Below are 16,575 nucleotides of genomic sequence, written 5' to 3' on the forward strand. Positions count from 1 at the left end.
TACTTTAATAAGCCTAATTGGTTTCTTACCACTTTTCCCATTTCCTTTTCTTGCTGTATAACCTCAGGTAAAGATACTGCCTCTGTTAGACCTCTTGAGAATAGTTTTGATCTTATATAATGCTTAGAAGGAAGACTCTGTGTAAGCTAGGAGTAAAAGTCACTTCAGAGACTTGGATATTTTCTAAGTTCTTATTGTCTTTGTTTATTGTTGAATAATAAATGGTTTCTCTACTACTTATGGGGAGTGTATTGGTAGGCCTGATCATGCTATCACTAGCTCAGAATCTTCCATTTATTGAAATAGAGAGGAGGCAAATGGCTGGTAAGTTTAAGCCAAGGTTTCCCTTTTTAACATATTTATTTTCATTCAGGTTACAAATTTCTTGGGAATGCCTATTTGAATACCCATAGAACTATCTATATTCAGGATGTTTGACAAACAATAACAGAGACAATAATGGTTTAAATTTGTGTGTAGCACTTTATAATTTAGAAAGAGCATTCTATATATTATTATTTAATGATGATAATTATGCAGTTGGTGTAGGACAATAGACTAAATTCTAGCTCTGGGTTCAGCGTTCCTTCAATATTTTCTGCCTGGGTAAATTTAGCAGGCTGTTTAACTTCTCGCTGCCTCAGTTTCTGTAACTATAAAATGAAGCTTTCAGACTAGATGGTCTTTGTAATCCCCCTTCCAGCTCACATCTTAGGCACACTCATCCACAGAGCATTTTCCTTGTAACAGCTCTCTGAGTTGCATTTCACAAATAAAGGAAAGTGAGCTCACAGCACTGAGGTAACTTGTTCCAGATGATGCAGATCCTATTGTATGTAGCAAGGCCAGGTATAGAATCTACCTGGATCTTCTAACTCTACTCTTTGATACCGTACTACTCAACGAGTATCTCTTTGTGGAAGACTTTGATCCCTGCCCGCCCCCCCATGACATGACAAGAATTCAAAACACAAGCTTAGGTGGATCCAGGACCGGGGGAACCCAAAATTCCTCCAACTTATATCTGGCATTCTTAAAGAGTCACTGAGTCAAAGTGACATTCTGGATCAAACAGCTTCTAATTAAACTGGATTTAAGAAATAATTAACAAGTTTTCTAAAAAATGTAAGAAATTATTTTCCTAAAATTACAATAGTAATAATGATAGTGATAACTAAGAAACCTCATTAAGGTTTATAAAGATCTTTCTTCACGATAAATTTAAGAATAAGGCAGTCCAAGTGTTATACCCATCTTATAGGTAAATATACTAAACCTCTGAGAAATTAAGATCTATCATAAATTTTATCAATTCATAATCTCTTTTTGCCCGAGAAATTTATCCGACTATATAACTATGTAAAATAGGTATACAAATCAAACATTTACTGCTAATAAATCATATTTTGTAGTCCCCATATGCAGTAATGAGACTTCATATAGGGTTGTGAGTGACACTTGAAGAAGATGGGTTTCAAATAAGTATTTTTATTTAATCTACTGGGGGAGGAAATATTCCCATGAGATCAGAAAAACTTAGGCCAAGATTTTTTAGAGGGGAAAAGCATTTATTTGGTTTTAAATACTTACCTTCCAGTTTTTAGGGATGAGTTCATAGGGGTGGGCTTTGGCTTGGTTGGATAAATAGCAGCAACTTTGACAGGGCTGATGGTATGGGCTGAATAGTGAGTAGTGTGTGTCCTCTGCATTTTATACTTTGCTGAAATGTTACTTTCTGACATTCTGAGGACAGGTGTCATGGACCCAAGCACTACGGACTATAGTCAAAAACTGCTATAAACAACATGGGCGGGAAGATTTGTTGTATGCTTTCGAAGATCAGCAAACACAACAGCAGGCTACAGCAACACATAGTATAGCACACCTGGTACCCTCCCAGACTGTAGTCCAGACCTTTAGCAATCCTGATGGCACTGTCTCACTTATCCAGGTGAGTCTGATGTTTTCATCTCTTGGGGTTTGGTTTCAGCTATGGCTCTTTAGCATTTCAGAAAATAGAAGTTATTCTCTGCCCAAAGATGCGCTAAATATCCTTTATTTAACTTTTAAAGACAAAATAATCACTTTTATTTATCTAATACTAATGGAAATTATGCTAGTTACTAGGGATATAAAGGTAGAAGAGACACATTCCCTGCCCTCAAAGCTCTTAAAATATCATAGATATATGATGAGCACCCTTCCTATATGACAAGCAGACAGCAATTGATTGATTGCCCTTTCTGTTCCAGGCTTTAGTGCTGGCAGTACAGAAAGTACCCATTCTCAAGATGCTTCTATCCTAATGTGAGAAGACATTACAAAATAGGGAGCTAGAATGGGGAGGGGGAGGAGCAGGGAGGATGAAGTGGAGAAAAGGGCTATTTCAGGATGAAAAAGCCCCGACTGAAGGTGGCTCCAGAGTGAAAGGGCCACTGAGTCACAGCAACACAGCAACAAAGTCAGAAGGACAGCTGGGAGAAGGGGTGATGATGTTTATTGTTATAAAATACTAATTTGTTTTATATTTTGCTAAATATAGAACTCATATATTAAAACATTTTTTAAAATGGGATTTAAAATGGTTTGCTTTTTCTCTGTCAGTTTTCTTTCCCTCCAGTGGGAAAGTTGCACTTAGGGTTTGGGACTTTGGGATATGACTTGAAGGATTATTTGTAGATCAAGTTAAATGATTTTCAATATATACCTTCTAAAATTTTTGTTTATATAACCAAGTACTTCAAGCAAGGAGGTTTTGTTCATTGACAACTTTCTGTACCTTTACTTAGGTTGGTACAGGAGCAACAGTAGCCACTTTGGCTGATGCTTCTGAATTGCCCACCACTGTCACTGTTGCCCAAGTGAACTACTCTGCTGTAACTGATGGAGAGGTAAGAATAAGGGTTATATGTGCACCTGTGTCCTTAGCTCCTCATGGAGTTAAGGAAAATAGAGTATCTTTTCTGTGGGTGGGTAACATTTATTTTCCTTACACCTTTAATAGAAACAGCAAGCCACAAATTTCATAAAGAGTCTTGTGCTTTATATAATATGATGTTTTATAAGACATAAAAATATTTGTATTAATGTGTGTACATACATACATATGTACACATATATGATGTCTTTCTGCTGTGACTATCAAAACATTTTATCTTTCTAATCTATTAAAAAATGAATGGAAAGTAAATTTAATCATTGAGAAAAGAAAACATAGTTTCTTTAAGGAGAAATTTTGTCTCCAACTCTACTAGAATAGCTCTTGGGTTAAGTGTCTATAATTTATATAAGATTTTTAAAAAGCCTTTGAAAAAGTTTCACATTAGAATCTTCCTCCCTCCGTTTTTTTGTTTCTGTTTTTGTTTTTTGATCATGGAATTTGTCAGGTATAGCGAATTGGCTCAAAGACAAGAAACAAACAATCAGATCAGGATAAGAAGAGTTCAAATGGGATTAGTGTCAGGACTAGTCTCATTTAGCATCTTTTTAGAAATGATCTGTAAGAAGTAGTATCTAGTAAAATGTTCCTAGTAAAGTATCTAGTAGTATCTAGTAAAAAGTTAGTATTTGACTGTGAAATACCAAGCTAAAACTAAAGATAAAGATAAAGATAAGCTGTAGGAGACTCTTGCATAAAAGTGGCAGTTGAAATCAAATGTGTAAGTGGAAGATATTAGTTTAGAGAATAATATTATAACTTTGTGATCCCTAAACTATTAAGATTCAGAAAAGAAATGGTCACTATAAGTTATTTCCTGGATATGTCCTCTATTATGAAGAAGAAACAGTGTGGGTAAATACACAAGAGCAGGAAAATATAGGTCTGTTGATTGAATCACCCATGCAGCCTAGAGCCTAGGTCTAAATAAAGGTGAATAACCATATCATGCTACATTGAAGAGTAAAAGGAATGCATTTTTAATTTTAAAAAAATAACAATGGAATTATAGACCATATACTTTATACAGATATTCTTATTTACCTATCAAATCTGATTTCTCTCACTTCAACTTTTTTTTTTGGTTGGTTTTTGTTTTTGTTTTGTTTTGTTTTTGGTTATTGACATTCTTTTTTATATTTAGTTTGCCTTGTTCTGTTTGGGTGCCATCACAGCTTTATTGGTAATTCATACTCTTGATCACATTGATGCCAGTGAACTAATTACACAGTATGCCTTTGCAGGAAAATAATTTCATTTAAATTTCTAATCTAATGAGTCATCATAATAGGGAGATGACTCTGAGCTTTCAAAATCTGTTCCATTTTCCCAACTCCTAACGGAGGCAATGGGCTCAAGATGAAGAATGAGATGCATTTTTAGACATGGTCAGTATGGGAATTTGGTTTGCTTGACCATGCATCTTTGTTACAAGGGCTTAGTTTGTTTTTTCTTTACTTTTTTGAGTGTAGGGAAAGGAGGTGGGAGGGAGAAAAAAGAAATGCTTATTGATTGGGGAAAAAATTTATTAAATAAATATAACAAGACAAAAACCCTTGCAATATCTGTGCCAATGTAGGACAAGATGTAGCCAACCCTGCCAAGTTGGAAAGCCTTTGAATTTGGGGTCAGTGATGGACCATGTGTGTCTTGTCCAAGACCATCCTAGCTAAATTCAGAAATTCATTGTGATTGACTTCAAGGTGATGAATGTTTTCACCACAACAATTACCAAAAACCATTTACTAAGTTATAAATGTATGAACGTAATATCTACACCAGATCTGTCTCAATGGTAGACCTTGGAAGTATTACCATTGAGGTATGAGAACCTCACCTTAATGAATGAGAAATTTGGCTTAGGTCCATGAGTCATTGTCAGAGTAGGAACTTTGACCCAGAACTTCTTTTTGGGAGAGGGAAGATGAGAAGAGAGAGGAGTGTGATGGAGAAAGGTTGATTTCTATTATGATTTCTATTTCTATTATGAGCAGGTATCTTGGAAAAACATTTTAAATAAATATGGTGAAGCTTAAAAAAATCTATATTATTCCAATTTCCATTTTGATCTTCATCAGTGAACATACATACATTTTTACCCAATTGTAGTTAGTATATAACTGCTATTCATTGTTCTGCTTTTTTTTAACTTAATATTATTTCATATATATTTTTTCAGGTACGGGGAAATGGGATATAATCCTTTTTTTTTTTTTTCCCATTTCCATAATTACATTGTAACATACCATATTTTACTTGTGGTCCTGCTTCTTAGTTCTCCACTGATCAAATCATTGTTCTCTTAATATTCAGTGCATTCTTGAAAAGGTTTGTTTTGGGGGCACTCTAACTCTGGATAATTTGGTCTCTTGAATCAATCAGTTGTTGAATGTAGAAAGTCAGAATTCTGGAGATGTATACTTGGAACAAGATGTTAACTTAGTGGAATTGATGAGATGATAGTTCTATAGTTCACATATATATACTTAGTACTTAGTATGGTGATGTAATGGTTCTCTAAGTTCACACATAATCAGTATACTGTAATGATGTAATTACAATAAGGTATATATCTAAGAAGGACTGGAAGAAAGACATTCTATCTTTGAACATCCTCTGGTGGCTATCTTGCACTCCTGCACTCCTAAGATCAAGGCTGATCCTGAAGTCCTCCAGAAAAGCTAGCCTGAGCATTACAGTTGAAATGCAAAATTTCACAAAATTTTTTCTTGCATGCTTTAATGTTAATATAAAAGTGTAAATATTGGTTAACTCATTTTATTTATTGATTTTTAAAGCTTTTTATTTTCAAAATATATGCATGGATAATTTTTCAACATTGACTCTTGCATAGCCTTGTCTTTCAGATTTTCCCCTTCTTTCCCCCATATCCTCCCCTGGTTGGCAAGCAATCCAATATATGTTATACATGTTAAAAAATATATGTTATGAAAAAAACAAAAACAAAAACAAAAAATATATATATTATGTATACTTATTGTGTATCTAATTTATATTTTAATGTATTTAACATCTACTGGTCATCCTGCCATCTAGGGGAGGGGGTGGAGGGGGTAAGAGGTGAAAAATTGGAACAAGAGGTTTGGCAATTGTTAATGCTGTAAAGTTACCCATGCATATAACCTGTAAATAAAAGGCTATTAAATAAATTATATATATATATTATATTTTATATATATATATATATATATATATATATATATATATGTTAAATCCAATATGTGTAAACATTTATACAATTCTCTTGCTGCACAAGAAAAATCAGATCAAACGGGGGGGAAAAGTAAGAAAACAAAATGTAAGCAAACAATATCAAATAGAGTGAGAATGTTATGTTGTGATTCACACCCAGTTCCCACAATCTTCTCCCTAGATGTAGATGGCTCTTTTCATCACAACATCATTGGAAATGGCCCTAGATCATCTCATTGTTGATGAGAGTCACATCCATCAGAATTGATTGGGTTGGCTCATTTTAAAGATGAGAAGATTAAGATCCAGAGTAACATAGCTAACCAATGGAAGAGCTGTAACTAGAAATGAAGTCTCTTTACCTCCAACCTAGGACTCTTTCTACTATATTTCAGTGGTGATGCTCACTGTTTTTGTGATAAAATTTCTTTTCATCATTAATGAGTCCTCATTCCATTATATGAATTAGATAGGATTTATTTTGAAGTTACAAGTAAAAATGGCAACATTACAAATGATATTCAGATAGTATAAGTGGGATTTATGGTGTTACTGGAAAGGGAAATCTATAACAACGTGTAGTGGAGACATGAATTTAGAAACTAACCTACTAGCTCAGATATCCATTGACTAAAGGATAAACTTGAGAAAGAAATAATCAGAGTATTTGTTTAATTGAAAGACAGCAAGGGTAAAGGAAAAATATAGAAATATTTGCATATATTTCAGTGCCTGGTTTGCAGTTCTCAAAAATGCACAGAAACCGATGATGAATATTTATTTTTACATTTGCATATATAAAGCATATTCTGTGATATTCTGACATGGTTTTACTTAGCACAGATTAAATATGATACACCCCAGCACTAGGGACAAGTGCAAAGAGGCAAAGGAGAACAGAGGAACAAAAACAGTTTGAAGGGCAATAGATGGCAGCAGTAGCAAGATTAGCATGCTGCCTAGCAGCAGAACTGTCTGACTCTAAAGCAAAATAAACTGCTTGAATAGGACTAACCTCTTGAAATCTTCTGTATGGATATAAAGTAAATTTCATGGGATTTTCAGCCTTGTTTCCCTCTTTGCCTCGCCCCCCCCCTTTTTTTTTTCTTAACATTGGACCCATATGCTGAAAAGAATTCCTATCTAATATCTAATAAGTGGTCATCTAGCCTCTGTCTGAAGACCTCCAAGGAGAAATCACTCCTTTCTAAGGCAACCATTCCACTTGTAGCTAGCTCTAATTGTTAGGAAGTTTTTTCGCTTGACATCAAATGTTAATTTGTCTCTTTGCTTTTTCCACCATTTAGTGCCCTTGTTTAAGTCCTCTGGGACCAAATAGATCTATGTCTGCTCTTTCACATGATAGCCCTTCAAATTCTTGAAAATAGCTGTCACATCCTCCCTGAGTCATTTCTTCTCTAAGCTCCTAGTATCTCCTGATTTTTTTTCCCTACTTATCTTCTCTTCCTCTTTGCTTATCGTGATATAAACCTTCTGCTCCTCCTAGATGCTATTCATGCCCAGAGATAGAAATTTCCTTTTTAAAAGTATATCATGTAATCCCATGTCATCGGGGGCCCATACCTAAATGGTATTCTCCCCCCACTCCTCTTTCTAAAAAACTTGGGATGCTTTTGACCAAAACAAATGATGTGATGTTTTGTTTTTAATGAAATAGCGTCCTGTCCGAGAAGTTTACAGCCCCCAAGTTATCAGATAATGTTGTCATTGTTAGGCAATGCTACAAAACCAACCTATTACTTCTATACATATTTTCCCTAGCAAGCCAGTTAACATACTGAGTCTCAGCATTCACTGCGGAGAAATAAGTCAATGTGATGTCAAAGAACTTGCTCCCATTTAAATAGGCCTTTTATCTCTTTATATAGCTGTTGTGTTCACCAGGTAGCAGTTAAGTAAGTACATATCAAGAAATTAGGATGACTAAAACAATTTTTGAAGGCCAGCATGATTTCTTTCTCTCAGCATAGATCAAAATGTCAGCCATGTATGTACTAATAAGATGAGATCTGATCCAAGGAACCTTTCTTGGGACTGCTTGTCTTTTCATGGCATCACTTCCTATTGCAATATTGTTTGCCTGTTGACTGGATATTTTGAAGCATTAAAATTGTTGCAGCCTTAGGAAGGCAAAACTTGCTAAGGATATATGATGGCTCTCTAGGAGACATTGTAGCTCTGAGAAAAGGAGATAAAATATTTCTGTAGTAGTTTGACTATGCCCCCAGTATAGTAATGGCCTGGTTTGCTTGACTCAGAGCCTATTAAGATAGAAGAGAAAAAGACAAGCAATTAAAAGCTTGTGTGCCTCTGTGCATGTTGTGAATTGTACAATTCTGAGAGAGGTATTTGAATTGCCTAGCCTTCTTGGGGACCGTGAATCCTTCTTGAGAATATGACAAATTATAAATGTAGGAGAGCTTGCCTCATTTTGTCTTATAGGATAATGGAGAAACAGTAAGAATCAGATGAGGCATTACTAACATTTTAAGTCACCAGGAATATGAAAAACCTGCAACTACTTGCACTAGACTCTCATCCCCATCTTTTTTCAAATCTCACTTTCCCATTATTTCTGTTATTTTCATGTGGAAAGCAGTTTATCACCACATTTGGTGAAAAAGTTCCAGTTTAGTAGCCGGTGGGATTATTTTATTTGGAGTTGTCTCCTTTCGGTACTTCTAATTATTGACTTTTCTCTTTGTGTTACCACAGGTAGAACAAAATTGGGCCACATTACAGGGCGGTGAGATGACCATCCAGACAACACAGGCTTCAGAAGCAACCCAGGCAGTGGCATCATTGGCAGAAGCAGCTGTTGCAGCTTCTCAGGAGATGCAACAAGGAGCAACTGTCACCATGGCTCTCAACAGGTAGAAATTAGAATAGGAAACCCAAGTTTTCCCCAAGACAGAGGTGAAGTCCTGCAAGAAGGATGCATATATAAAATATTATGTGTTTTACCTATAATCATCATCTGGCTGTTCCAACCTAACCACCTATAGGGATTCGTTGAATAGATCTCTTCTTGCATATTACCTATTGATAGGGCCACAGATAGCAGGTTTTGAGTACCTCTTCTCTATTGAGTTCCCAATCCAGTGCTCGGTTTAAAAGAATTAGGACATTTAAGCAAATCAGAACCACTAGATTTGATCATTTCTTCATATAAACGAAAGAAAAGGCTTTTTTTCTTTCACCATACTCCTTAGTTGCCTGGATTCATGTTTAAGCCATGCACTAGCTAATTTTCCTTGCTTTTCTCTCCTTTATTTGTCTACCCAGATGTAAGTCTTGGGATCATCCGAGTGTATGGTAATTCTCTTCCCTTGGATGAACTGGGAAAGATTATTACTTAACTTTAGCAATTGAGATGATGTAATGACTAGAGCATTGGATTTGCAATCAGGAAGACCCAAGTTTGAATCCTTTCTAAGTTATTTGTTTTTGTGACCCTGAACAAGTCCCAAAACCCTTTCAGCCTTTGTTTCCTTGTCTGTAAAATGGAGATGATAATATAGCCTATTTAATAGGGTTTATTAGGATCAAATGAAATCAAATTAGCATGTAGTAAGTATGTAAATGTTAAAGTACTATATTCAGTACACATGATGCTCCTGTCAATATGCTGTAAGTCATGCTAGATATGATATGGAGTGATAATTAAGTGCTGAATTGTATAGTGTCTACTATGTTTATAATAGAAGTTTAGAAAAGGGGGTAGATTCTCTTGGAGTAATCAAGGAAATCTTCATGGAGGAGATTTGAATTGAGGTCTGAAGTATGTTTTAGATAGGTAGAGGGAAGGCAGGCAGACATTTCATATGGAGGTTAGCAAGAGCAAAGATGGGGTGATAGAAATGATCACCATGTGTGATCATTATATGAAGAATGATGGGAGAGACTGGCTTAGCTGGAGAGGAAAATTCCTAACAGGAAGTTGTGGGAATTGAGTTTGGGTAGATAGGGTGGAGCCAACCAAAGGTATTAAGGATTCCATATGGTAGGTAATAAAGAGCCATTATTGACATTTGAGGGAAAAACTTACATGATGAAAGCATTGAGGATGTATTAGAATGATAGGTGGACTAGAGGAAGGAGATTGTCAAGAAGGTGTTACATTCATCCATGACTGCTGTGCTTAACAGGAAGAACTAGAGAGAAATGGTTTAATCCGAGAGAAACATTTCAAAGGAAAAAATCAACAGAATTTAGTGCTAATTTTTTTTGAGGGATAAAATAGGGGAGGAAGAATATCCCAGAGTTTTTCCCCTGGGAGGATAGTGCCCCTAATAGAGACAGGAAAGTTCTCATTCACAGAGAGCAAATTGGAAAGAGAAAAGACAGATTCCAGAGTATGCCTTATGGTGAAGTTCCTTAGGATGGAAACTGTGTGATGAAAGCATGACTGCTGAGCTTCTTCAAATGAGCAGTTACTTCCTCAGAAAGTGATGCCAACAAATACACACACACACACACACACACACACACACACACACACACACACACAGTTTTTTTTCTTCACTTTGCTATTACTAAGTCCACAGAGTTAATAAGACAACATGTGAAGTGATTTAAGGAGCACAGAGCTAAGCAATGACTAAGCTCCCAGTCTTAGAATGTCCAATTGTTTGAATTTTATATTAATGTGATTCCAGTGTCATTTCAAGCCCCCTGTTGACAAGTAGCTTCACTGCTGGTGGACTCCTATTGGGTCTCAGAACCTTTGTGAAATGCTGGCAGTGGTACAAATCTCTCAAATCCAAGTAGTGATTTAGACTCATTCTCAGTCTGCCATAAGGGAAAAGATTCTCCTTCTTTGAAACGGAAGTAGAAAAGGAACTGAGGAGGTACCTAGATGTTCTATGTATCTATAAAGTATTGGAAAAGCAATTAGCTAATGATGAATTATCACTTTGATGAAAGTTTATAGATAGCCTGCATTACATTTACAATATAATAATTCCTCACTTTGGGAGATTTCACAGATGTAAGAAAATTAATCAGAGAAAGTGGTCTTTCCCAGAGTCATTTGTCAAGTCAAGAACTGATCTGGGATTAGAATCTGTTGCTCAGTTCTCTGAACCATATACCCTCTCAGTGACTTGGAACTTAGTTCCTTATAGTCTTTGTTCATTGCCATTCATTCTTGTAACAAAAGACACCCAAATAAGTTCCTGAAAAGTAGCAACAGTATTAGAAAGAACCTCTCTCCTCTTTAGCCTCAGAAGCCCACATCTTTTACCTGCCAAAAGTAGGCATAGAAAACAAGCAATCGATGATTTTGCTGAAGCTTCTAACCAGCAGATTGGATGTTCCAGTTAAATGTAGGTGCCCAGGGAGCTGTGTGTGTATGATGGAAAATATGAGGCAGGCTCTGGCTCCTTTCACGGTTAGGACAAGGGCTTATTTCTAAAGTCTACATGGGTAATAGTTTCCCTGGAGGTCTTATTAACAAGCTCAAATGCAGCTGAGGTGACTACGGTGTTTACACCAACGGAGAAGGCACAGAATTTACCATGGCATATAGGAGTCCAAAGATGTTGAAATCTGCTTGCAATCAGATAGTGCAGTGTGCCAGCTAATGTCAAGGGATGAGCACGGGCAGTGAGCAGCATGTACAGCTCCTATGGGTGATGAGGCAAAACCTGACAGTGGGAGACTGTCTAGGCTGCTAGAGGAACTGAAGCTCTCGAAATTCCTAAGGGGCAGCTACTGTCTAGGACCCCTTTCATTAAATGCCACATTGCAGTCAATTAAGTTGGAATTAAGACTTTAGCCTTTGGTCATTATTGTTATTTGAAATGACACTGTTCCAAATCTCCCCCAAGTTTTCAGGTATCATTTAAACTTTAATTTATTCTTAGAATTTTTCTTAGCAAAAATTGTACTGTAAATTTGGTCATCCTTAATCTTCATAGAGCTGACTATTTAGTTCCTGCCTATTTGCCTTTTAAGTACAACAGGAACAAGTATGGTTATCTGGCAGTTATCTGTTTTGATCTAGCAACATAAACAACAAATGACAGGCTCAGGCTAGCCTACATCATGGTAGGTCAGGGAAGAGGGAGAAGGTAGAGAGGTTCTTTTGATCAGGAAAAAGAAGACTCAGAAAAAGTCCAGGATTCTGAGTAGTTCTCAGCCATGGTTTTTAAGAGGCTTTCAAAACAAAGCTGAATTGAGACAGATGTACTACACATAGTAGGTCCCCAATAAATTTTTGAAGTCATACTCTTCTAGTTCCCTCTTTGGAATCTCTATATAGCTTGTCTTGATTTTTTTTGTATCCACCCGAGAGAGTCTTCATTTCTCTCAAAGCAAAATAGTAAAAGTTTCTTTACTCAACAAGTGACAGTACAATATCATGGCTTCAAAAAGCCTGGGAATCACTGCCTTAAAACCATCCTTACTGATACCAAAGCATCATATCTTACTAATTCTCCAGGAATTTTTGCTAGCCTCACCACTCTAATTTCAGTTATTTAGATGAGCTACCCCCCAAAAATAAATATTTATAAACATTCTTTTTGCACATCAGAAATTCTCAGTCTGTTGTTGCCACCCTTACATTCCTTTTCTTTAAATATATTCCTTTATAAAAATCTGTTCTTAGAAATGCTTTACCTAATGCCTGAAACATAGTGTGTGCTCAATAAATATTTATTGAATGAATATGCATCCTATCAGTGCATTTGGTTATATTTACATTCATTCTGAATTATAGAGTGTGAAAAATTGACTTGAAAGTGATAGGACTAGTTTACCACAAGAAGTCATAATTGCATTTCTATACCTTGTGCCAAAAGGATATCTAATGTTGTTTATACTTACCCAGCAGATACAGTTGGTGGGTACCCTGTTTGACCTTTTGATCTGGCCTCTCAGTTTGTTCACATAGAGAATAGCTTGGTTTCAGTTTCTTGTCCTCAGGTACAAAGACCATAGTGTAACTAGCAGATTTCTTCTGATATGAGGTTCCGGGGTGCACTAAGAGCTCGAGGTAAAGCCAAATAAATGGGTATAGGAGCTCGTCAATTTTAGAATACCTGTACTCCATAGGACCCCTAAGAAAATCCAAGAAATTATTAAAAGAAGATCTGCCAGTCCTAAGATACTAATAGCTACAAGAATAAATTTGCTCATTTTTATAGGTTCAGAATCCGCTTGAATCCAAAATTTCCATCTTGCCCAGTACTTTGAAATTGCTTTGATATCTTGGAGATTACCATGCTATCCCAAATTGTGCTGTAGTGTAAGGGAAGAACAGTAACTAAGAATAGGAGAAATAAGAGGTTGTAGTAATTGACAATAATCAGTTTATATTTAAACTGCTGTTGAATGGTTGCCTATTACTATTGGGATACTGAGAAGAAGCTTCCTCCAGTATAAAAAGAACGGGCTTGGTTTTAATATTAGCTATTGTAATTAATCATAGTGGTCCTGTTCAGCATTTTTCCTAACATAAAATTCATTCCCCGCCTGCCCTCCCCCTCCAAAAAATTTAAGTAACATAGTGTAAATATAACTGCATTTAAATATAAAGATAAATGTATTTTAAAAGTCATCTAAATCTGAATCAATATGAATGATAACTTTTAACCATCATAATGGGTACCTGGAAATGAGATAAATTGTTTCTTCTCCCATGTGGAATAGATTACCGAGCTAAATAAATAGTTGAATAATTGGAATATATTAAATGTTCATTTTCTCAAATTTAAGTAATTGTTTGTATTAATGAATTGCAAGGAGGGAACTTAACATTTTTAATGTGATTCTTTTTGCTCATCGTTGGTCCAAAAGCATTTAAGTGACTCTTATGTGTCAGTCACTATACTCAGCTCCCAGGATACAAAAGAAAGGCAAAAACTAGTCCCTCCTCTCAGGGATCTCACAGTCTGATGGGGAAGACAACATGCAAACAATTTTGCACAGCAAGATATGTACAGTATAAATTGGAAATAATCAACAGAAGGAAAGCACTAGTAAATGCTTTTTAGTGGGATTTTAGCTGGGAGCTTGAAGGAAGTCAGGGAGGCACCAGAAGTAGAAATAAGGAGGGAGAGAATTCCCAGCCTGGGGAAAAACCAGTGAAAATATATCTAGTGGGAAGATTGAGCATCTTGTGTGAGAACAACAAGGAGTGTTATGTTACTATATCCTAGACTACATGATAGACAGTAAGGTGTAAGAAAACTGGAAAGATAGAAAGGATTAAAAGATAACAGGGCTTTAAATGCCAAACAGAATTTTAAATTCCATGCTGGAGGTATTAGGGAACCACTGGAGTTTGTTGAATAAGGGAATGACATGATCTAGCTCGTACTTTAGGAAGATCACTTTAGCAGCTGAGTAGAAGTTAAATTGGAATGGGAGAGACTTGAGACACAGGAACAAACCAGAAGGTTATTATAGTAGTACAGGTGTGAGGTGATGAAGGCCTATATCAAAGTAATGGCTATATCAAAGGAAAGATTTTTGAAATTAGACTACAGAGGGTGATACCTGGATTCCAAGCTTTAGTAGCTAGGATGATGCTGGTACCCTCAACAGCAACAGGAACTTTAAGAAGAGAAGAGGGCTTAGAGGAAAGATAATGACTTGATTTTTAGATATTTATAGGATATCCAATGGGCAGTTAGAGAGATTCAAGGCTACAAATTAGGTGAGAGCTTAGAGCTGGAGAACCATCAGCAGAAGAATGCTATGTGAAACTATAGAAACTGATGAGATCATGAAAGGGAGTAATGTAGAGGGAGACGAGGACTCAGGACAAAGCCTTGGGGGACACTCAGTGGATGTTATCCCAGTGGAGACCAGCAAAGGAGACTGGGAAAGAGCAGTTTGACAGTGAGGAAAAGAACCAGGAGAGTGGTCTCAAAAAACCTAGAGAAGTGAGTATCAAGAGAAAAATCATTGCTAACTTTGCAGAGAGCAGTTTCATTGAAATGATGAGGCTGGAAGCCAGACCACAGAGAGTTATGAGAGTGAGAGGAAGAAAACTGGACACACTGACTGTAGCCACAGAAGGGAGAAGAAATAGAGGACAAGAACTAGTGGGAATGGACAGAATAAGTAAAGCTTTTTTGAGGAAGAAGGTGACACGCACCTGTTTGTAGGCAATAGATGGGAAGAGTTGAAGATTAACGAAAGTAATAATGAAAAAAGGAGCATCTCCTGGAGAAGATGGGATAGGATGGGATCACTTCTGCATTGGGCTCCTGTAGGAATACTTCTGTTCACCTGGGCATCTCTGGCATAATGCAGTATATAAAAGCAATACTGTTAATCTGCTGTTAATTATGCATTACTATACTTCAGTAGTTGAAGGATCTGTGATTTCATTCTTCAAGGATTCCCTTTAACCAGTGCAGATTTAAACTTCTCTGTGGCTTAATGACTTGCTTTGGGAGGGAAAATCATAACCAGGTATCAGTCCTATGGTAATGAGCCTCTCATTCTAAGCCCATAATTTTCAGGTACCCATTGTAATGGTTCAAGGTTATCATCTGTAAAATACAAATGTAGACAAATGTAGGGCAGATAGGTAATGCAGTGGATAGAGCACCAGCCCTGAAGTCAGGAGGATCAAGTTTGGCCTCAGACACTTAACACTTCCTAGCTGTGTGACCCTAGGCAAGTCACTTAATCCCTGAGGGAAAAAAACAAAATACAAATGTAGATGATTGCTCCAAAATACATTTCTTTTTTTATGATACGCAAATATATTTACAACATTTACTTTTTAAATTAGTTTACTACTAATCAAACTAACTTGGCTAGACTAATCTTCTTACAACATATAGTTGAGATTTTTCATGACACTATCTTCCTGGTTTTCATTGTGCTGGTTGGGCCACTATTCCATTTCCTTTGCTGGAACATCATCTTTGTCCCATTCCCTCTCCCCTTTTTTTTCCTCTATACTCTTAGTGAAATTATCTCATCAGTCTCTGTGGGTTCAACTGTTAACCTCTATCAGGACACTTCCACATTGATATATAGCTAGTCCTAGTCTTACTCCTGAACATGAGTCTTTTATCGCCAGTTGCATTTTAAACATTTCTAATAGATGTCCCATAGACATCTTAAACATAGCTTGTTTAATATCTTTCCTTCATGTCTAATTATTTGCCAAATATTGCCCATTCTACCTTTATTGTATATATCTCATCTTTTATTTCATCTCCATACATACTGTCACCACACAGACTATTTCCTGTGCCTGGCATGTACTCCTTCCTTTTTCTCTTTTCATGACTTCCCTCAGCTAAAATGTCTTTTTTTTAAACATAGGAAATCTATCCTAATCCCTGCAGTCGTGTCCTGCCTCCCAGAAATTACTTCAAATTTATTTTGTATTTAATTTTCAATGTACATATTATCCCCTCAGACTTCATAAG

General features: G+C 36.3%; 1 protein-coding gene across 1 annotated transcript in view; it reads left to right on the forward strand.

Moving 5' to 3' along the window:
• The window catches only part of NRF1 (nuclear respiratory factor 1), a 124,446-nt gene that overhangs the window by 74,167 nt on the left and 33,704 nt on the right, over positions 1 to 16,575 (forward strand). Inside the window, exons 7-9 of the mRNA XM_031939047.1 lie at positions 1,754 to 1,951; positions 2,790 to 2,891; positions 8,888 to 9,045. Coding sequence (XP_031794907.1) covers positions 1,754 to 1,951; positions 2,790 to 2,891; positions 8,888 to 9,045 — 458 coding nt within the window. The remainder of the gene's footprint in view (positions 1 to 1,753; positions 1,952 to 2,789; positions 2,892 to 8,887; positions 9,046 to 16,575) is intronic.

This window comes from Sarcophilus harrisii, chromosome 5, assembly GCF_902635505.1.
Source record: "Sarcophilus harrisii chromosome 5, mSarHar1.11, whole genome shotgun sequence".
Classification (NCBI taxonomy): Eukaryota; Metazoa; Chordata; class Mammalia; order Dasyuromorphia; family Dasyuridae; genus Sarcophilus; species Sarcophilus harrisii.